The sequence below is a fragment of the Triticum urartu genome, chromosome 3, assembly GCF_003073215.2.
Source record: "Triticum urartu cultivar G1812 chromosome 3, Tu2.1, whole genome shotgun sequence".
In the NCBI taxonomy this organism is placed as follows: Eukaryota; Viridiplantae; Streptophyta; class Magnoliopsida; order Poales; family Poaceae; genus Triticum; species Triticum urartu.
Window position 1 is genome coordinate 48,248,917 of NC_053024.1, and position 22,451 is coordinate 48,271,367.

Here is a 22,451-nt window from a genome sequence, read left to right on the forward strand (position 1 = left end):
GTTCAAAAGCACCACCCTCAGATTGGCATGTCAAGCCATACTGTCGCCAGATCGGCGCCACTTCCAAGCGCCCGGGGGCTCTGCCTGGCTGGGACACGCCTGAGGCCGACCTAACCTTCGACTCAAAGGATCATCTCGCCTCCACCGTTGGCTCGGGTGCGTTCCCGATGCTGTGCGCGCCCACCATCTGCCACGTATCCATCACCAAGACGCTCGTCGACGGCGGCGCCGGCCTCAATGTGCCCTCCGTCGAAGCCTTCAGCCTCCTTCAGGTACCGTTCGAGCAGCTCCGCCCCAGCAAGCCCTTCTCGGGGGTTGGCGGAGGCTCCGCCTGCTCCGTGGGGCAGATCCACCCCCCGTGACCTTCGGCAGCCGCAACCAACTACCGCTCCGAGCTCATCGACTTCGACATCACCCGCATTGGCCTCCCATACAATTCCATCCTTGGGTACCAAGCTCTGGCCCAGTTCAAGCCAGCAACCCATCCTGCTTACAACCTCATGAAAAATGTTGGGGAGCGAAGGTGTCCTCACCATCAAGGGGGACGCCAAGGAGGCCCTGGCGGCACTCAAGCTTGCCCTCAAGGCCGCCGCGACAGCACGACCCGCCGACGCGGATACCTCCAAGGCCAAGGGAGCCACACCAACCAAGAGGAAGTATTTCTTCACTCAGGACAAGGCAGAAACCAAGAAAGTGCTGGTCGAGGAGGAAAGGTCCTCAGGGGCAACCTTTACCATAGGCGCCAACCTTGAGCCTCGTCAGGAGGAGGCGCTAGTGAAGTTCTTGCGTTCGAACATGGGAGTGTTTTCCTAGGAGCCTGATCAGCTGGTAGGGGTCCCAAGAGAGGTAATAGAGCACCACCTGAAGGTGTGCCCCAATGTATGCCCCGTGAAGGAGAAGGCAAGGCGGCAGTCCATGGAGAAGCAAGCTTTCATTGTCCAAGAAACCCGCAAGTTGGAGGCTGCGGGTGTCATTCGCGAGGTTCGGTACCCCAAGTGGCTGGCAAACCCCGTCGTCGTCCCCAAGAAAGGCAGGAAGGAGCAGATGGTGTGTCGACTTCATGAACCTCAACAAGGCCTGCCCCCAAGATCCATTCCCGCTTCCACGCGTCGACTAGATCGTCGACTCCACCGCTGAGTGCGACTTGCTATGCTTCCTAGATGCGTTCTGAGGATATCACCAGATCAAGATGGCGGTAGACGATGTGGAGAATACAGCCTTCCTGACCCCGTGTGGGGTGTACTGCTACACTTGCATGCCGTTCGGGCTGCGCAAGGCGGGCACAACCTTCCAGCAGCTCATGCACATCGCCTTACGGCGGTAGCTCGGGAGAAATGCTGAAGCCTACGTCGTCGACATCGTGGTGAAGTCTCGGGAGGCGGGGACCTTGATCCAAGACATAGAGGAGACCTTTGAAAGCCTTCGCTAGGTGGACTTGCGGCACAACCCAGGGAAATGCATGTTTGGTGTCCCTTCCGGCAAGCTGCTGGTTTTCCTAGTGTCCCACGGGGGGATCGAGGCCAACCCAGAGAAGGTCAAGGCCATTCAAGACATGAGTCCACCGTAGACCCTCAAGGAAATGCAGAAGTTGGGGCGCTTCATCTCCAAGCTTGGAGAACGCGCCCTACCCTTCTTCAAGCTGATGAAAAAGAAGGGCCCGTTCGAGTGGACCCCAGAGGCCAACCAAGCTTTTCAAGTCCTCAAGAGATACCTGACTAGCCCTCCAGTGATGGTGGCGCCGCGACCTTGCGAGCCCCTAGTGCTTTATATCGCTGCCACCCCGTACTCAGCTAGCACGGCCCTGGTGGCGGTTCGGCAAGAACACCAAGCCAAGCGGGCATCAAGCCGTGCCACGCCTCCAGCAGAGACGGGGCAAGACCAGAAGGGCGCCACAAGGGCCGCAGCAGCAGCGGCAGAGGATCAAGCTCAGCAGGACGACGCCCCCAAACCCGCGAAGGCCCCGACTAGCGATCAAGCATTAGGGGTTCCCTCTCCTCAGGAGGCACCCCAACTCCGGGAGGGCGCAAGCCTCATCAGCATGCCTACCCTCGTCGAGCACCCGGTATACTTCGTTAGCACGGTGTTGCGGGATGCAAGAGCGCGATACCCCATGCCTTAGAAGCTCCAACTCGCGCTCCTGGTAGCCTCGCGAAAGCTGCGGCACTATTTCCAGGGCCACCCCATCAAGGTCGTCTCAGCTTACCCATTGGAGAGAGTGCTCAGGAGCCCCAACTCTGCCGGAAGAGTCGCTGAATGGAACATTGAGTTGCAAGCATTTCAGCTGGAGTTCAGTACTACCAGGGTCATCAAGGGAACCGTGCTCGCTGATTTTGTGGCAGAATGGACAGACGCCCCGGCGCTTGAAGAAGGCGAAGATCGGTCACTCTCGCTGGGAAGCAAGGCGCCTGACGGTTGGGTCATGTATTTCGATGGTGCCTTCGCGCACCAGGGCGCGGGGGCTGGAGCAGTGCTCATCTTGCCGTGCAACTCTGCTTCCAGCAGGGTGAGAAGGTCTCCAACAACATTGCATAATGCGAGGGCCTCATAGCTGGCCTAAAGGCTGCGGTGACGCTGGGGGTGAAGCATCTCACTATTAGGGGCGACTCACAGCTCCTCGTCAACTACTCCAACAAGGTATATTAGCCGAAGGACGAGCACATGGAAGCATACCCCGCGGAGGTGCGCAAGATGGAGAAGAAATTTCTGGGCCCGGAGTTGCAGCAGGTGCCCCGTTGCACCAACAAGGAACATGACGACATCGCCAGAAGAGCATGCAAGCGACAGCCCCAGGAGCCTGGCGTCTTCGAGGAGCGGCTCTTCAAGCCATCAGCAACGCCACCGCTTTCAAGAACAACCCCAGGAGGAACTCCCGCAGCCGCCTGCCACAGGAGCCCCAGGCCCGACCTCGGGAGCGCGCCTACTCCTGGCGCTCGAGCCCCAGGAGGGATGCTGGACCAAGGAGTTCAAGGAATACCTGATGCAAGGGAGGTTGCCGGAGAAGGAGGAGGACGCGGAGCGCGTGGCCCGTTAGGCCAGAACATACTGCATCCGGGACGGTGAATTATACAGGAAGCGACCAAATGATGTTTCACTACATTGTATCTCCAGGGAACAGGGGAAAGAGCTGATAGCCGACATACACGGCGGGTACTGCGAGCACCACTCGTCGTCACGAACCCTCATCGGCAAGGCATTCCGAAGTGGATTGTACTGGCTTACGACACTCAACGACGCAGTTGAGCTAGTGAAGTCCTGCGAGGCCTGCCAATTCCAAGCCAAGCAGATCTATCAGCCAGCTCAGGGCCTCCAGACCATTCAACTCTGGTGGCCATTCGCAGTCTGGGGGCTGGATACTCTGGGCCCGTTTCCTCGGGCGCCTGGGGGCTATCGATACCTCTACGTCGCCATCGACAAGTTCACTAAGTGGCTGGAGGTTGAAGCCGTCCGTGCCATCCTAGCTGGCTCTGCGGTCAAGTTCATCAAGGGCCTCGTGAGCCGTTTTGGGGTCCCCAACCGCATCATCACCGATAATGGCTCGCAGTTCACTAGTAATCTCTTCAAGTCATATTGTGCTAACCTTGGAACACAGATCTGCTACGCCTCAGTAGCACACCCCAGGAGCAATGGCCAGGCCGAACGCGCCAACGCGGAGGTCCTGAGGGGCCTCATGACCAGGACCTTCAAGAAGAAGCTCGAAGCCTGTGGCATGGGCTGGCACAACAAGCTGTAGTCCGTGTTGTGGTCCATCCGCACCACCATCACCAAGCCAACGGGCGAACCTCCGTTCTTCCTCCTCTACGGAGCAGAAGCAGTCCTCCCTCACGTGGTCGAGCATCGCTCCGCATGGGTCCTGGCATTTGATGAGACGCAGCAGGACGCCACGCGGGGGATGGACCTCGTGCTGGGGGAGGAACGTCGCCGCGAAGCTGCACTACGAGTGGCAAGATGCCAGCAGGCGTTGCGGTGGTACCACTGTTGTAGCGTCCGCTCCAGGACTCTTGAGGTGGGTGACCTCGTCCTGAGGCGGGTGCTCTCTAGGGATGGGCTGCATAAGCTCTCACCCATGTGGGAGGGCCCGTTCAAGGTCGTCCATGTCTCCAGGCCTGGTGCCCGCGCTGCTGGAGACGAGCAGTGAACGGGTACCCGTCCAGAACGCGCGGAACATCCAACAGCTCCGGAAGTTCTACCCATGAAGAAAGGCCCAGTGCCTGTGAAGAAGGCCCGGTGCCTGTGAAGAAAGGCCCAGTGCCTGTGAAGATGGCCCGGTGCCTGTGAAGAAAGGCCCAGCGCCTGTGAAGCAAGGCCCCATGCCTGTGAAGAATCGCCGCTCGTGACATTCTCACGTAATAATGAATGGGGTTGTACAAACCCCGGAGTCTCAGGAGTGCCGCCCTTGGGCCTCGGGGGCTCCCTCCCACACCGAGTGGCAGCACTTAGCTCCACGCTGGTGAGAAGACGTCAAAGACTAGACTAGGTGTCGGACGCGGATTTTCATTTGCTTTCCGAAGTTGGCTCGCCCATCTTTTAATTTAAATTTGCCTTCTGGTGTCTCTTGCTGGTCCCATCTTATCGCTTTCTGCCTCTGTTTCTGCCTTCATCTCGTTGGTCGACCTGTACTCTCCCTCGCGTCCCTCGTGAGGGGGTTGAACAGGTAGCTTCGCGAGCTTCCTCATTCTGTATTTTCGCGAAGCACCCTCGTTCGAGCCCAAAAGTTGGCGCACCTCTCCTAGTCCGTGCCCCACGGGTATCGCGACGCAAGGCGCCGGGTCAAGGCCAGCGGCGCCTATGACCAAGACTCGGGTGAATGATAAACCTCTTGACAATTTTTTTGCAGTTCCTAAGCGCATATTAGGTCAAGGAGGCCTCGACAGGTTCTAGGGAGCAAGCGCCTTGTGAGGAGGAGTCCACTCAAAAACAAGTCGAGCTAAGTTATCCCTACATAAAACGATAATGTTGCAACACAGCACAGGAGCGGCAAACATAACATAACAATTGAGATCATAGTTCGATACACGTCCCTCCGGGGCCCATTCTGGTTTCTTTCTGATGCAGGAAAGAAAAGAAGAAAAAAATTGAAGCGGCGCCTACAGCGGTCCACGGGGGAATGCCCCAGTGCCTTCCCGAGCTCAGCCGAACCCCTCCTCACGCTTCACGGAGGCACGGCGATGAGACGACCCGCCACCATCTTCGAAGCGGGCACGGCGGCGTGGCAGCTGGTCGTAGCCGCCACTGCTGGAGCTGTTGCTGGGGAAGAGCTGCCATAGCCGGACGAGACGCGGTCGGCACCAAGGGCGGGTTCTCCCTCATCCTCGTCGCGGCCGTCGCCAAGGCCGAGCACCTCCTCGCCGTCGTTCACCTCGGGGCAGCACCTTTTGCGGCGACCATCTTCCCCAAACACAATCACATAGAGGGTCGCGTCGCCGTCGTACTTGAAGTGGAGGGTGCACCGCCTGCCTAGGCCACGTGCGCGGTCGAACGTTTGCCAACCGTGGGCCAGAGCTATATTTCCCGCGGCGGAGACCTCGACCGCGACCCAGGAAGCCCTGCTGTAGCAGCCGTCTGCATGTAGCCAAAGCCCACCTGGACCTATGGCCGGCAGCTCATCAACGAAGAAGCGCGGGAGCTGAGCCAGTTGCCGGCCGGGTTCCCCGACCAAACGACGAACCCCGGCAGCATCTCTGCCCAATGGAAGCATGGACGGGGAGGCCGTGCGACCATGGCACGTCTCCCTACATCAACGGGACCGCCATGACCGGAGCGACCCCTGCCCCATGAAGCGGCACCACCTCAGCTGCATGGGGCCGCGGTGGGGGTTGTGGTGTGCTTGCGTGGACGACCGCGTCCATGCTTGGGCATCGGAGAGTCGGGTCCCTCGCGAGGGGCCTTCCCATTCTCCGCGGTAGTGAACCTCCTCGACGGCGCCATTGGTAGCAGGAGGGGAGCTAGGAAGGAGAAGAAGCGGGAGAGGCAGACGAAGAAATGGGCGATGGGGGCTCTGCCCCCTCCTCATTTATAGCAGGATAAGGCCAACCAGCGCCTCCCATGATCACAGGTAATGATGGTTTTCCTTGCATGTCGCAGGGACTTGTCAAGTCGGGCAGTTGCCGAGACGGCGTGGGGAAGCGGAGACGCCCATGTCCAATCAACCGCCACGCGTCGACCAAGGCTGCGGGCTATTGGGGCCCATGGCACTCCGCACATCACCTTTGGCTTTGCCTCGAAGCCAAGCTCGAGCGTGCCTTGGGCCCGGGGGCTACTGTAGGCGTTCTGGGAACGGGGGTCCCCAGACTTGCCTTCTGGCGGCCCACGGCGTGGCTTTGGTAGGAGGCCTGTATGGCCCATCTTCATCAACAAGACATTCAAGACCCTCACGAGGGGCCAAGCCTCGCGAGGCGGACGACACAAGACCTCCTCAGGAGCGGCCTCACTAGGCTGGCTCGTGAGGGGCGGAGAGTTCATTGCAGGCAAACCTCGCGAGGTTCTAGTGACGTAAGCCATGATGACCAAGGCCAGGTGGGCGCCAGCGCGCTTAGCGTCCTTGTTTCTTCTTTGGTGCTAAGGGGGCAAGCGCAGACGCAGAGTACCGAGGCATCAAGAAAAGATTTCCATATCGGTGCAATGAGACCAAGACCAGCAGGACGGCAAGACGGAGGTCACCATGGAGCCCAAGGTGGCGTCACCACTAGAGCCTTTTGCAGGCGAAGACCACTTTTGTCAGGATAAGCTGTACAAGTTGTCCCCTTTCAAGTTGTCCATTGTTGGCTCCCTTCCAGCTCAATATTTGGGGAAAGGACCAGGGCCACTATAAATTGGACTAGCCACCACCATAGCTAGGGGGAGGAAAAGAGAGACCAGAACACACACAAGTTTGCCAAGCACAAGAACACCTCTCCTCAGGAGGCTATTCTTCCCTCTTTACTGTTCATCCTCAGCCCGAGAGGCAATCCACCACCAGCACACTAGAGTAGGGTATTACACCACAGCGGTGGCCCGAACCTATATAAATCTTGTGTCCTTTGTGTTGCGAGTTCGTCGAGTTAGTCCGTAAGATCTTAGTCGAGCTAGGACGTGGATCGGTAGGGGGGAGATCTTCATGCGCACCCCAGAGTTCAAACCTTAAGGGTTTTTCCGGAACCCGTGATCCGACAAAGACGATGACGAGGAGCCCCGTCCAGCAAACACAGGGGGACAAAAGAAATTTCCCACCCAAGTCAAAATGGTGAACATGATATACGTCACTCATATCCCCAAGAGGGAGCGCAAACGCACACTCATGGATGTCTATGCGAAAGAGCCAGTCGCCCCAAAATTTAATCCATGGTCATATTGCCCGATCACTTTCGATCGCAGGGACCATCCAACCAGTATTCGTCACGGCGGCTCAGCCGCACTGGTCCTCGACCCAATCATTGATGGATTCCACCTCACACGGTTCCTCATGGACGGTGGCAGCAACCTTAACCTGCTCTATCAGGACACAGTCCGCAAGATGGGCATCGATCTGTCAAGGATCAAGCCCACCAAAACTACCTTTAAAGGAGTAATACCAGGTGTAGAGGCCTGCTGCACGGGCTCAATCACGTTGGAAGTCGTGTTCAGATCACAGACAACTTCTGAAGCAAAGCCTTGACCTTCGACATCATCCCCTTCCGCAGTGGCTATCGTGCACTGCTCGGACAAACCGCATTTGCTCGCTTCAATGCGGTGCCACACTATGCCTATCTCAAACTTAAGATGCCCGGGCCACGCGGAAACACAGTGGAACGCTCCCTCCGTACCGAGGAACACACCGCAGCCCTGGTAGCGGAAATACAGGGCAGCCTTATCAAGCAGAACATTAATTCGGTGGCCAAGCCCCCGAAAACTATTAAACGAGTCCGGATTACTCCGCAGCATGCCAGCCCGGCTCGTCAGGTGTTGGACTAGCAATACAGCCTCCATCTCAGTCCCGACTGAAATGCAGCGTACATACCGCGCGTACATAACTACGCACTTAAAATACCATGGGCAAAGACGGAGGCACAACTCGATCACGGTCCACAACATGGCTCGACCTTATCCGGATACTCATGCTTTCCCTTTTTCTTCTATCCCTTTTCATGTTTCTTTTCCACATGCCCCTCACAACGGCCTCATCATCGATCCTTTTGAAGGATAAACACACCAAGGAGGCAAGTAGCATAGACGTGTGGCAGAAACATCTAGATGATCTTTTTGACGATCACTTTGCCTATTTGAAGGACCCGCACGCAGCTTCCCCTTGTTCTCAGCATGATTAAATAGCCCTATTGCTTATCGCATTATTTGTACAAATACGCTTTGATGTATCAATGAGATTATAACGGAAATAGTTTGCGGCCCAACATAAGTGGCACTGGCTTACTCCTTCATTATATTTAAACTTTTTCTAATTGCACGCGTACATTTTGGTACGACTTAACCCGCCAGGGGCTCCTTTGCGCTCCATATGTTGGCAATAAGTCCGAACACTTTTTACAGTACAATTCGGCGCCCCGAATATTGCATTATATGCATCAGCTTCGAATCATGTTTTGTTCAATAGTTGGGTTGCCCGGCTCCTGTGCTTGCTACCGTATGTTTCGTTTCATCAACTAGGGTAGTAAAGGGAGAACTACTGCGATTATGTTTCTGGTTCATCCAGATAAACACCTCAGTAGAGAAAGCCGAAACCTGACTGTCATGATGCGGCGAGAGCTGGTCAGCTATTCGGTGGATAAAATCTCTTGCGATTTTTTCCACATTACGCGATGGATCAGCTTCCACCCAATCAGGTGTTTACAACCCCTAGTTCGGATAAACAAACTAGGGGCTGCACCAATATACTCCTATTTGTCAAACTCCTATGGCTAAGTGAGGGTGATAAAGCCACATAGTCCGATTGCCTGGTTCGATGCACTAAAGACCTCCTTCAAGGACCAAACTCTTGGGTCAAGTGTGTTTCGAATCCAATCCGAACACCCCCGTACTATCTACGTGGGGGCTGAAGCCGACGACTGGCCAACTCTCAGATTCAAATAAACGGCCGCACAAGTGGAAATACTTTCGAAAAACAATAAGCAATATATTACATATAGGCTTTGTCCCATAATACAAGATTGGATAAACACGAATACATTCATTTAAAGATAATGTCCTTCGCACACTGGCCCGCTACAATGCGGGATCCTTCTAGGACGTCATCAAACTAGCGCTCGGGCGTGTGGTGCTCCTTGTCCTCAGGCGGCCCCTCGATTACAAGCTTGATGGCATTCATCTTCGCCCACTGCACCTTAACATGGGTGAAGGCCATCTGCGCACCCTCGACGCAGACCGATTGCTTTATGGCATTAGGCCGAGGGCAGGCATCGACCAGCCGCTTCACGAGCCCGAAGTGGCTCCTGGGTACGCCTTCGGCAGGCCATAGACGGGTTAGTAAATCCTTCATGGCCAATCCGACCACCCTATTTAGTTCGGACAGCTGTTTCAGCTGATTGCTGAGGGCCACCGGATTGTTCGGACAGCTGTTTCCAAGGACTCGCACTTCTTTATGGCGTCCTCGAGCTCCCGCTGAACCTCCCTGACCCTTGACTCGTGTTTTTTGCGGGCGGATTGTTCCTTCTCCGCCTTCTTCTGGGCCTCGCTCAGTGCCTTCTGGAGGGACTCCACCTCAGCCGCAGCTCCTATGAAGCATCATATTAACATGACCAACACAAACAATTCTTATCATTTTAATGATCTGAATAGGTCATTATGTGCCTTGCTTGTCCTCAAGCTATTTTTGACACGGTCAAGCTCTTCATCGGCCTCCTCCAGCCTCTGCTTCAGTCCGGCTACTTTGGCAGGATGGGAGGTCACAGCCAACATCGACGCCTGCTTATTCACATTGACATATATGATCAGTCTCCTGCAAAAATTATTCGATCCTCTGTCCGACATTTCTTTTTGAACAGAGGACAGAGTCTCGGGGGCTACTGTCTGTACTAGGGTGTTCTTTTTGCATAATTGCGTCACGTACCTCAAATCCTATTAGAAGGCCGGTGCAGGCTTCGGTCAGTCCGCTTTTTGCGGACTGAACCATCTCAACCACCGTACCCATAAGGATACGGTGTTCCTCTACAATGGAAGCACCTTGGAGCGCTTCCAATAGAGTATCGGGTGCCTTTGGATGGACAGAGGTCACCGGCGGAATAGGTGCACCTCCTTCTTTCGAAGGATGCTGCTTACCTGATTCCGGAGCCGTACGGTCCTACGGTATAGTATTCGGCTAGGAGCCTGATACGTCTCCAACGTATCTATAATTTTTTATTGCTCCATGCTATATTATCTACTGTTTTGGACATTACTAGGCTTTATTATACACTTTTATATTATTTTTGGGACAAACCTACTAACCGGAGGCCTGGCCCAGAATTGCTGTTTTTGCCTGTTTTAGGGTTTCGAAGAAAAGGAATATCAAATGGAGTCCAAACGGAGTGAAACCTTCAAGAACATGATTTTTGGAACGAACAAGATCCAGGAGACTTGGACCCTATGTCAAGCAACCAATAGGTGGCCACATGGTAGGGGGCCGCGCCTACCCCCCCCCCCCCCCCGCGCCCCCCCCCCCCCCCCCCAGGCGCGCCCTCCACCCACGTGGGCCCCCTGTTGCTCCACCGACTTACTTCTTCCTCCTTTATATACCTACGTACCCCCAAACGATCAGATACGGAGCAAAAACCCTAATTCCACCGCCGTAGCTTTCTGTATCCATGAGATCCCATCTTGGGGCCTGTTCCGGAGGGCTTCTAACATCAACATCCATAGCCATCTTTGATGAGTGTTGAGTTAGTTTTACCTCAGACCTTCGGGTCCATAGTTATTAGCTAGATGGCTTCTTCTCTCTTTCTGGATCTCAATACAAAGTTCCCCCCTCTCTTGTGGAGATCTATTCGATGTAATCTTCTTTTGCGGTGTGTTTGTTGAGACCGATGAATTCTGGGTTTATGATCAAGTTTATCTATGAAGAATATTTGAATCTTCTCTGAATTCTTTTATGTATGATTGGTTATCTTTGCAAGTCTCTTCGAATTATCAGTTTGGTTTGGTCTACTAGATTGATCTTTCTTGCAATGGGAGAAGTGCTTAGCTTTGGGTTCAATCTTGTAGTGTCCTTTCCTAGTGACAGTAGGGGCAGCAAGGCATGTATTGTATTGTTGCCATCGAGGATAACAAGATGGGGCTTTTATCATATTGCATGAATTTATCCTCTAACATGATGTCATCTTGGCTTAAAGCGTTACTTGTTCGTTCTCTAACTTAATACTCTAGATGCATGCTGGATAGCGGTCGATGTGTCGAGTAATAGTACTAGATGCAGCACAGGAAGTGGTCTACTTGTTCTCGGACATGATGCCAATATACATGATTCATACCTAGATATTCTCATAACTATTGTCAATTCTGTCAATTGCTCAACAGGTAAATATTTGATGGATTATGGAACAAGGAGTGGCAAGAGCCTAAGCTTGGGGATGCCCATGGCACCACCAAGATAATCTAAGGACACCGAAAAGCCAAAGCTTGGGGATGTCCCGGATGGCATTCCCTCTTTCGTCTACTTCTATCGGTAACTTTACTTGGAGCTATATTTTTATTCACCACATGATATGTGTTTTGCTTGGAGCGTCTTTTATGATTTGAGTCTTTACATTTTAGTTTACCATAATCATCTTTGCTATACACACCTTTTGAGAGAGACACACATGATTCGGAAATTATTAGAATACTCTATGTGCTTCACTTATATCTTTTGAGTTATATAGTTTTGCTCTAGTACTTCACTTATACCCTTTAGAGCACGGTGGTGGATTTGTTTTATAGAAACTATTGATATCTCATGATTCACTTAGATTATTTTTAGAGTCTTAAATAGCATGGTAATTTTCTTAAATAGTCCTAATATGCTAGGTATACAAGATTAATAATAAAATTCTCTTATGAGTGTGTTGAATACTATGAGAAGTTTGATATTTGATAATTGTTTTGAGATATGGAGATGGTGATATTAGAGTCATGCTAGTTGAGTAGTTGTGAATTTGAGAAATACTTGTGTTAAAGTTTGTGATTCTCGTAGCATGCACGTATGGTGAACCGTTATGTGATGAAGTCGGAGCATGATTTATTTATTGATTGTCTTCCTTATGAGTGGCGGTCGGGGACGAGCGATGGTCTTCTCCTACCAATCTATCCCCCTAGGAGCATGCGCGTAATACTTTGCTTTGATAACTTGTAGATTTTTGCAATAAGTATATGAGTTCTTTATGACTAATGTTGACTCCATGGATCATACACACTCTCACCCTTTCACCATTGCTAGCCTCTCTAATACCGTGCACCTTTCGCCGGTATCATACACCCACCATATACCTTCCTCAAAACAGCCACCATACCTACCTATCATGGCATTTCCATAGCCATTCCGAGATATATTGCCATGTAACTTTCCACTGTTCCGTTTATTATGACACGCTCCATCATTGTCATATTGCTTTGCATGATCATGTAGTTGACGTTGTATTTGTGGCAAAGCCACCATTCATAATTGTTTCGTACATGTCACTCATGAGTCATTGCATATCCCGGTACACCGCCGGAGGCATTCATATAGAGTCATATCTTGTTCTAAGTATCGAGTTGTAATTCTTGAGTTGTAAGAAAATAAAAGTGTGATGATCATCATTATTAGAGCATTGTCCCAAGTGAGGAAAGGATGATGGAGACTATGATTCCCCCACAAGTCGGGATGAGACTCCGGACGAAAAAAAGAGGCCATAAAAAGAAGAAGAAAAAAGGCCCAAATAATAATAATAAAAATATGAGAGAAAAAGAGAGAAGGGACAATGCTACTATCCTTTTACCACACTTGTGCTTCAAAGTAGCACCATGATCTTCATAGTAGAGAGTCTCCTTTGTTATCACCTTCATATACTAGAGGGAAATTTTCATTATAGAACTTGGCTTGTATATTCCAATGATGGGCTTCCTCAAAATGCCCTAGGTCTTCGTGAGCAAGCAAGTTGGATGCACACCCACTTAGTTTCTTTTTGAGCTTTCATATACTTATAGCTCTAGTGCATCCGTTGCATGGCAATCCCTACTCACTCACATTGATATCTATTGATGGGCATCTCCATAGCACGTTGATACTCCTAGTTAATGTGATACTATCTTCTCCCTTTTTGTCTTCTCCACAACCACCATTCTATTCCACCTAAAGTGCTATGTCCATGGCTCACGCTCATGTATTGCGTGAAGATTGAAAAAGTTTGAGAACACCAAAAGTATGAAACAATTGCTTGGCTTGTCATCGGGGTTGTACATGATTTAAATACTTTGTGTGGTGAAGATAGAGCATAGCCAGACTATATGATTTTGTAGGGATAACTTTCTTTGGCCATGTTATTTTGAGAAGACATATTGCTTAGTTAGTATGCTTGAAGTATTATTATTTTTATGTCAATATTGAAAATTTGTCTTGAATCTTTCGGATCTGAATATTCATACCACAATTAAGAAGAATTACATTGAAATTATGCCAAGTAGCATTCCTCATCGAAAATTCTGTTTCTATCATTTACCTACTCGAGGACGAGCAGGAATTAAGCTTGGGGATGCTTGATATGTCTCCAACGTATCCATAATTTTTGATTGCTCCATGCTATATTATCTAATTATTGGGCTTTATTATACACTTTTATATTATTTTTGTGACTAACCTACTAACCGGAGGCCCAACCCAGAATTGCTGTTTTTTTTGCCTATTTTAGGGTTTCGAAGAAAAGGAATATCAAATGGAGTCCAAACGGAATGAAACCTTCAGGAACGTGATTTTTGGAACGAACAAGATCCAGGAGACTTGGACCCTACGTCAAGAAACCAACAGGGAGGCCACGAGGTAGGAGGGCGCGGCTACCCCGCCCCCCCAGGCGCGCCCTCCACCCTCATGGGCCCCCTGTTGCTCCACCGACGTACTTCTTCCTCCTATATATACCTACGTACCGCCAAACGATCAGATACGGAGCCAAAACCCTAATTCCACTGCCGTAACTTTCTGTATCCACGAGATCCCATCTCGGGGCCTGTTCCGAAGCTCCGCCAGAGGGGGCATCGATCACAGAGAGCTTCTACATCAACACCATAGCCTCTCCGATGAAGTGTGAGTAGTTTACCTCAGACCTTCGAGTCCATAGTTATTAGCTAGATGGCTTCTTCTCTCTTTTTGGATCTCAATACAAAGTTCTCCCCCTCTCTTGTGGAGATCTCTTCAATGTAATCTTCTTTTGTGGTGTGTTTGTTGAGACTGATGAATTGTGGGTTTATGATGAAGTTTATCTATGAACGATATTTGAATCTTCTCTGAATTCTTTTATGTATGATCGGTTATATTTGCATGTCTCTTCGAATTATCAGTTTGGTTTGGCCTACTAGATTGATCTTTCTTGCAATGGGAGAAGTGCTTAGCTTTGGGTTCAATCTTGCGGTGTCCTTTCCTAGTGACAGCAAGGGCAGCAAGGCATGTATTGTATTGTTGCCATCGAGGATAACAAGATGGGGTTTTTATCATATTGCATGAATTTATCGCTCTACATCATGTCATCTTGCTTAAAGCGTTACTCTTTTCTCTTGAACTTAATACTCTAGATGCATGCTAGATAGCGGTCGATGTGTCGAGTAATAGTAGTAGATGCAGGCAGGAGCCGGTCTACTTGTCTCGGACATGATGCCTATATACATGATCATACCTAGATATTCTCATAACTATGCTCAATTCTGTCAATTGCTCAATAGTAATTTGTTCACCCACCGTAAAATACTTATGCTCTTGAGAGAAGCCACTAGTGAAACCTATGGCCCCCGGGTCTATCTTCATCATATTAATCTTCCAATACTTAGTTATGTTCATTGCTTTTATTTTACTTTGCATCTTTATCATAAAAATACCAAAAATATTATCTTATCATGTCGATCAGATCTCACTCTCGTAAGTGACCGTGTAGGGATTGACAACCCCTTATCGCGTTGGTTGCGAGGATTTATTTGTTTTGTGTAGGTGCAAGGGACTCGCGCGTAGCCTCCTACTGGATTGATACCTTGGTTCTCAAAAACTGAGGGAAATACTTACGCTACTTTACTGCACCACCCTTTCCTCTTCAAGGGAAAACCAACGCAGGTGCTCAAGATGTAGCAGAGCCGAATTGGGTATGGCCCCCGTTGCCAGTCTCCAGGGCGGTCGGCTCCCCCATGTGTCCGGCAGCCGAGGTTTTGCCCTCTGGCACCACCTCGGCGGCCTCCTGTACCACTCCCTGGCCTGGGAGGGTCCTTCTGGATAACACTTTGGCGTCGCCCGTAGTCTTGGGGGAGGAGGCCGGCGGAAGCGACCCGCTGTCCATCACCTTTGGATCCAGCGAATTCCCCGATGATCAGGATCGTCTGAGGTGATCGAGAGCCGGACTGTAGCACATGATTCAACATATTAAAACCATGAAGTAAAAAAGCTAGATATATATGTGTGCAAGTGCTTTTGTGTACTTATGATCCGGCCAGGGGCTTCTTCCTGGGACGCCACTCACGGCTGCTATCGGTGTCCGATTCGGAATCGTCCGCAAGGGAGACTCTCCCTTTCTTGGATGCCCCTGCCTCCAGATCCATGGAGGCCGCCCTTTTCATCCTTCCCCCCTCGGGTGGAGAATTTCTTTCCTCCTCCTCCTTGTCGTTCTCGGCAGGGGAGGAGTGGGTTTCGGCATCTTCTGTTGATGCGTCAGAAGTTCCTCTACGGCGGAGGGCGCTTCTTGTCTCCTGGCCCTTCTTCTTGGCCTTCTTCTCCGGCGCCTGGTAGGGTGCCGGAGCCAACATCTTCGTCAGGAGTGGGATAGCTGGGTTTTCGGGCAACGGAGCTGGACACTGGATCCGCTCCGCCTTCTTTATCTAACTCTGAAAAGACAAATGGAGAAACTTAGACATCTTCCTTGGATGCATAGGAAGAGATACACCTTGAAGTATAAAGAACTTATTGGACTGGCTAGATGGGTCAGGTCATATCCGCGGTCCTCGGACGTCTGCGGCCACGTCTGATTGGCCTTGAAAAGCACCTTCCAGATATCTTCGTGCGTGGAGCCGAAGAACTGTCGCAAGGTCTGGTGCTTGGCTGGATCGAACTCCCACAGATGGCAAGTCCGACTTTGTTAGGGAAGGATCCAGCGAAAAAGCATCACCTGGATCACATTGACGAGCTTGATGTTCTTTTCCACCATGCTCTTGACGCGTGCCTGCAGCGCCGATATCTCATTTGATGACAACCAGTCCAGGCCCTCTTTTAGCCAGGCGGTAAGCCACATTAGGGGCCCGGACTTGAATTCGAAAGCCGCGGCCCAGGTGGTGTCACGGGGCTCATTGACATAGAACCACTACTTCTGCCACCCCTTGACGGTTTCCACAAAGGTGCCAGTGGGCCATGTGACATTGGATAGTTTGCTCACCATGGCACCTCCGCACTCTGCATGTTGACCATCCACCACTTTCGGCTTCACATTGAAGATCTTCGGCCATAATCTGAAGTGGGGTGGGATGAGGAGGAAGGCCTTGCACATGACAATGAATGCCAAGATGTTGAGGAGAGAATTCGAGGCTAGATCGTGGAAATCTAGCCTGTAGTAGAACATGAGTCCGCGGACGAAGGGGTGGAGGGGAAATGCTAACCCGCGGATGAAGTGGGGGATGAATACCACCCTCTCATTGGGCTGTGGGGTGGGGACGATCTGCCCCTTGGACGAAAGCCGGTGGGCGATTCCCTGGGCCAAGTACCCCGCTTCCCGGAGCTCCATGATGTTCCCCTCCGTGACGGAGGAGGCCATCCACTTGCCCTGCATTCCAGATTCTGACATGGTCGAAGTGCTTTTTGGAGGCGGAAAGGATGGAAGCTTGGGAGCTGGAGCTCGAGAACGGATGGGCAGAGAGGAAGAATGCATGGGTGAAAGAACGGATCTTTATCCTCTTATAAAGGCAGCGAATATCAAGCGCCTCCCCACTCGCCTTAAAACTCGCCTATTCCCAAAGGGTCGTGCGGACGTCGCGGTTGGATTACCCACACCCGTATTGATAAGAATCTCGCGATAAGGGGACATGATGTCTGCTTCGATAAGACGTGCCAATGAAAACCGCACCTCGAAATATGGAGTGGGGAGCTAAAAATGGTTTGAAATAATGACCGGGCGGGGACGTAATGTCTTGCTACAAAATGTTGTCAGTAGATGGGACTTGTCAAGCATTATACTCTTTGCGGCTATATGTGGTGCCTGTCTTGCAGAGCTGGACACGTTTTCTGTGTTTGAGGACTACTTTGAAGTATTCGGAGGAGGAACCCGCCTTGCAATGCCGAAGACAATCCACGCGCCGGACACATTGTCATTGAAGCCTGGTTCAGGGGCTACTGAGGGAGTCCTGGATTAAGGGGTCCTTGGGCGTCCAGGCTATGTGACGTGGACCGGACTAATGGGCCATGAAGGTACAAGATAGAAGACTCCCCCCCCCCCCCGTGTCTGGGGGACTCTCCTTGGCATGGAAGGCAAGCTTAGCGTGCGGATATGAATATTCCTTTCTCTGTAAACCGACTCTATACAACCCTAGCCCCCCTCCAGTATCTATATAAACCGGAGGGTTTAGTTTGTAGAGGTAATCATAATCATATAGGCTAGACAATTAGGGTTTAGCCATTACGATCTCGTGGTAGATCAACTCTTGTAACCCCTATACTCAACAAAGTCACTCAAGCAGGACGTAGGGTATTACCTCCATCTAGAGGGCCCAAACCTGGGTAAAACATCATGTCCCTTGTCTCCTGTTACCATCAATCCTTAGACGCATAGTTCAGGACCCCCTACCCGAGATCTACCGGTTTTGACACCGACAGCTGCCGTAACGAAGCAATTGGTGTTGGAGGTGGAACTTGCTCCTGAGTGCTTGCATCCTCTCGTTGAGCCTGAGTGCTTGCATTGGTGTCCTGATTGCCAGATTTCAACTTCTTAGCTCTAGGCTGCCTGAGTGGCCTAGGCTTAGGTGACAGAGGAGATGTAGGCTTGAAAGCTTGAGATTTGGCTACACTCCTAGTCATCCTTCTATCTGAGAAGTCTGGGGTTGTTTGAACTACAAAAGTCTTGGGCTTCTTCCATGTGGTTTCCTGGCCTGCTTAGTTGTGGCAGAGAAAGTGTAGTTCATGGTGGCAGATGGTTCAGTAACAACATGAATAGGATCTTCAAAGAAAGAGGCATTACCATCTGGCCCTGGCAATGAGCTTTGGCTGCTATTTTCCTCCAAAAACAACCTTCTTGCAGTGTTCTGAGGGAACTCAACCCTTTGAGAAGCTGGAAAGCTGAAAGAGACTAGTGGATCAAAAGCAACATAGAAAGTTCTCTTGTGTATGGCTAAATTTGGCAGGTGGAGGCAAGGCCCTAGGGATCTGTGTGGTTAGAAAGGTAGGCATGAGAGACTCAAAAGATCTTCTCCATATAAAATCAGCTAGTAAAGCTGGCCCCATAACAATTCTCACAAGCCCAACTTGTAGAGGAGGAGGCTATATCACAATTGGGTTTTGTGGAATAATTGCAAGGTTGTTCTGAACCTGATCTTGCTCATTTCCAGGTATGACCATGTCATGATCATGCTATGGTTCTTCCATGGCCATCAGCTGCTCTGGTTGGGCCACAAGCTACTCTGGGTCATGCTCATGTGGGCCACCAGCCTGAATATGCTCATCAAGCAAAATTGGGCCTTCAACCACAACATTGTTATACCCATCAAACTGATCAGCAGGCTCAACTGGGCCAATAGCATCACCAGAATCACTGGAGCCCATAGATGGATTTAAAACCATCAAGTTTGCTTCCTGAACTTGTGAAGCCCATTGTATCAGTCGACTATTGGCTAGGATCTCTTATGTCCCCCAGCCATGAAGATCTTGTGGGTTGGGTTGGATTGGCTCTTCTGGAGCAGCTGGCTGTGGAACATCATTCCAGCGAGAGCAAGGTACGGTGGCAGTGCCCAAAAGTTTTTGAGTGGCTGAAGCTCACCTAGCATTGGATGAGGGTTGCCGTCAAACGGCATGACATCTTCATCAGGTGGAAGTTGCTCAACAAAGTCAGTAGTCAAAATCGAGACAGAGGCAGTCCAAAAAACAATTGCTCCTCCAACGTTTGCATACTGACAGAAAACTGCATCTTTCGGAACAAGTTGATTATCAGGAAAAGATGCATAAACCAAAGAGCGCATGAGCCTATCATCCTGATGATTCCAATAATGGAACTGACGAAAAGTACCCACAACCTTAGCCAAATTAACCTCATTGTGATAATCCAAAGGAACCCCAACAAACATCAGCCAGCTAGTTATGTGCCCTTGCAGAGCGCGGTAACCCTCACCATCATCATGATTAATAAATCTAACAAACAGCTCATTGACATGTTGATCTAAACCGAGCGGCCATGGTGGATGAGCAACTAAAGCAGCATGGATAACAGGATATTGCATCTCATAAAGACCTACTCCCAGGAAGCAAGTCTGTGCAGATCGTACCAACAACTCAAGCTGATTGTTGATGAAGGTATGGACCTGCTATCGACGAAGGGCGACATCTTCAGGTGGCAGTGGAGGTTCCATAGTGCCAACCATGAAGGATTTATGGCATCGGGAAGGAGCATGAGCCGACGTGTAGAACGTCCTTGGGACGTGGAAAGGCCCACCGCCGACAATATCATGGCCCACCGGGAGGAACCGACGGGGATCAAGCTCGTACACTGCCATGGGAGGAGCCAGCGATGAGCCTTGCTACGGTGTGCTACTCGGCGGCGATGGTGCTGGTGGTTTTGGTGGAGAAGCAGAGGAGGTTGGAGATTTTGGTTGGGATTTCTCAGAGTTGGCAGAGGAGGCGATGGAGCTCGACGCATCAAGTTCCTTGTTGATGGCATGAGGCTCAAGGCAAGGTGCACCGGTTTGGGGAACCCAGAGTTTAATATTACGAGGAGACCTTGTGCTGTCCTTTTTAACATGACCAGAACTGAAACATTTATGTCATCTTATCTTATTGGTGCAACACACCCAACTATGACCCATGCCAAGGCACTTTGAACAATCCTAAAAATGGCTGCCAATTTCCATTCACACGACGCATCAGACCTGCAGTCACAACTATCTCTTCTAGGGACTTGGAGCGAGAGGGAATTATCCTCTCGCAGAATAGAAAGTTTAGGCAACTCTGTCGTATTTTGCAAGTTAAGATCGCTTGCTTGATCTGAATCATCATCTGATAACTCTAAAGGGTTTTGAGCCGAACCCAAAAGGATGGGATGAGAGTCAGGAAGTCCAGGCCCAACATGAGATGCATGGGAAAAAATCAAACCGGCTCGCGTACCCAATCCCGATGACTCCGGGGGGATATCACAGGGAGAAACTGATCCGAACGTGATATCCGGAGATTGCAAAACCCTCAATGGCGAGGTCGCCGGAGGTGACACCAGCGGCGAGATTAAATCTAGTTGACTAAGACCAGCATGTTCCTGAGGATCAACTGTGTAACCAGCATCTGTAGTAACAATACTGATCTCCTCGGCAGTCGCCGGATAACGATAACCCTTGCAAGCATCATAATTCAAAAAGGTAGCAAAACACAGGGATTTCATCATAGCAACATGGGTGGATGAACACAAGAAAGATTTAGCCGGTGCATCTTTCATAGCCTCAAGGCCAATGTGTGCATGACGCTTAGATGGACTAACGGGAGTCCATTCTTCTTGACATTCAACTTGCAATGCACGAAACTCCTTTTCCCAATAAGGACCACCATGACCCCAAAGATGAAAAAAGCACTTGAATTGGGAGCAAACAAAGGAGCGCTGATGCAAGATGAAAAACCCCACTTCCTTGCGTGAAACATGAAAGGAAAAAACTTGATCACGTAGACAAGATACCTTGAGAGAAGAACAATATCCACCAATCGCAGATTCCAGCGCTAGAGCCACATTTTCCTCATCCAGGTGAAAGTTGTGGCGTGCAAAGGACACCACCATGATGAAATGCCCAGATCGATCTGAGGGGTGCACCATACGATGGAAGGAATGCCAGATTGCTTTTGCCATGTCTATCCTAGGGGAAAAATCCAAACCCAGGGAGATGCCCGCATGGAAAGCCATGGAGATGACAACCAGAAGAAATAGGAGGAGACGCCAGAGATTATGGCCGGATCAGATGCCAAAACCCACAGAGGGGAGTGGAGATCGCCGGCGGTGTATGGGTCTAGGGTTTAGGTGGTGGGCAGGGGTGGGAGATGCCATTCCCTAGTGATAACATATTTATGCCTCTCATGTTTTGACAATCCTATATATTCGTGGGCCCACGTGGACATCCATGATCACCTTGACCGACAACAAGATAGGTTACCATGGCGGATTCTTTATTTGGTTCGTGTTATCGTAGTATAGGTCATGGTGAGATTCGGACCTAATTAAGTTTGAGCGCATAGACTATGCACACATGCATGCATGAATCCCCGTCATTGGCTAGAAGTGTGGTGTAACATACATATGCATCATCAACCTAATCCTCACTCAGTGTGGGGATTTCTAGTTCGAAATCATGGTGCCACATCAAAGTTGTTCCATTGTTACTCAAAAACACACCTCTCCATACATATGTTTGGGCCACACGCATGCAGTTGTTGTCTTCGGGGACTAGCTACTTGCGTGATTATTGGCGAGCTAGCCCATCTCCAGGGTCGCATGGATGGCCATCACTTTGACCAACAACAAGAGAGAGGTTGTACGACCAAGGTGGATTATTCTTGGTCCATTTTACGACCCATCTTGGTGAGAGATGTCTCTCTGGCCCATCGACTGAAAGTGTGGGTGTGGGGGGGGGGGGGCTGCTACTTCGCACTTTGCTAGGTGAACCTTGGTTGGGGGGCATGCATTCATAGCTTAGGATTCCCTTCGTGGCGACACGAGGGGGGTGCTGCTAGGCTGCTACTTTGCACTTTGCTAGGTGAACCTCGGTTGGGGGGGTGGCATGCATTCATAGCTTAGGATTCCCTTTGTGCCGACACGAGGGAGGGGGGCTGCTAGCTACTTCGCACTTTGGTAGGTAAACCTCGATTTGGGGGGGGGCATGCATTCATAGCTTAGGATTCCCTTCATGCCGACATGAGGGAGGGGGGGCTGCTAGCTACTTTGCACTTTGGTAGGTGAACCTCGGTTGGGGGAGGGGGGAATGCACTCATAGCTTAGGATTCCCTTCATGCCAACACGAGGGAGGGGGGCTGCTAGCTACTTCCCACTTTTCTAGGTGAACCTCCGTTGGGGGAGGAGGCATGCATTCATAGCTTAGGATCCCCTTCATGCCGACACGAGGGGGTGTGGGGGCAAGCAATACCG

The 22,451-nt window shown here is 50.8% G+C and overlaps 1 protein-coding gene across 1 annotated transcript in view; it reads left to right on the top strand.

The window, feature by feature from the left end:
- Positions 1 to 507: 507 nt before the first annotated feature.
- Positions 508 to 22,451, top strand: part of LOC125546624 — an 87,219-nt gene continuing 65,275 nt past the window's right edge. Inside the window, exons 1-2 of the mRNA XM_048710809.1 lie at positions 508 to 713; positions 3,109 to 3,200. Coding sequence (XP_048566766.1) covers positions 508 to 713; positions 3,109 to 3,200 — 298 coding nt within the window. The remainder of the gene's footprint in view (positions 714 to 3,108; positions 3,201 to 22,451) is intronic.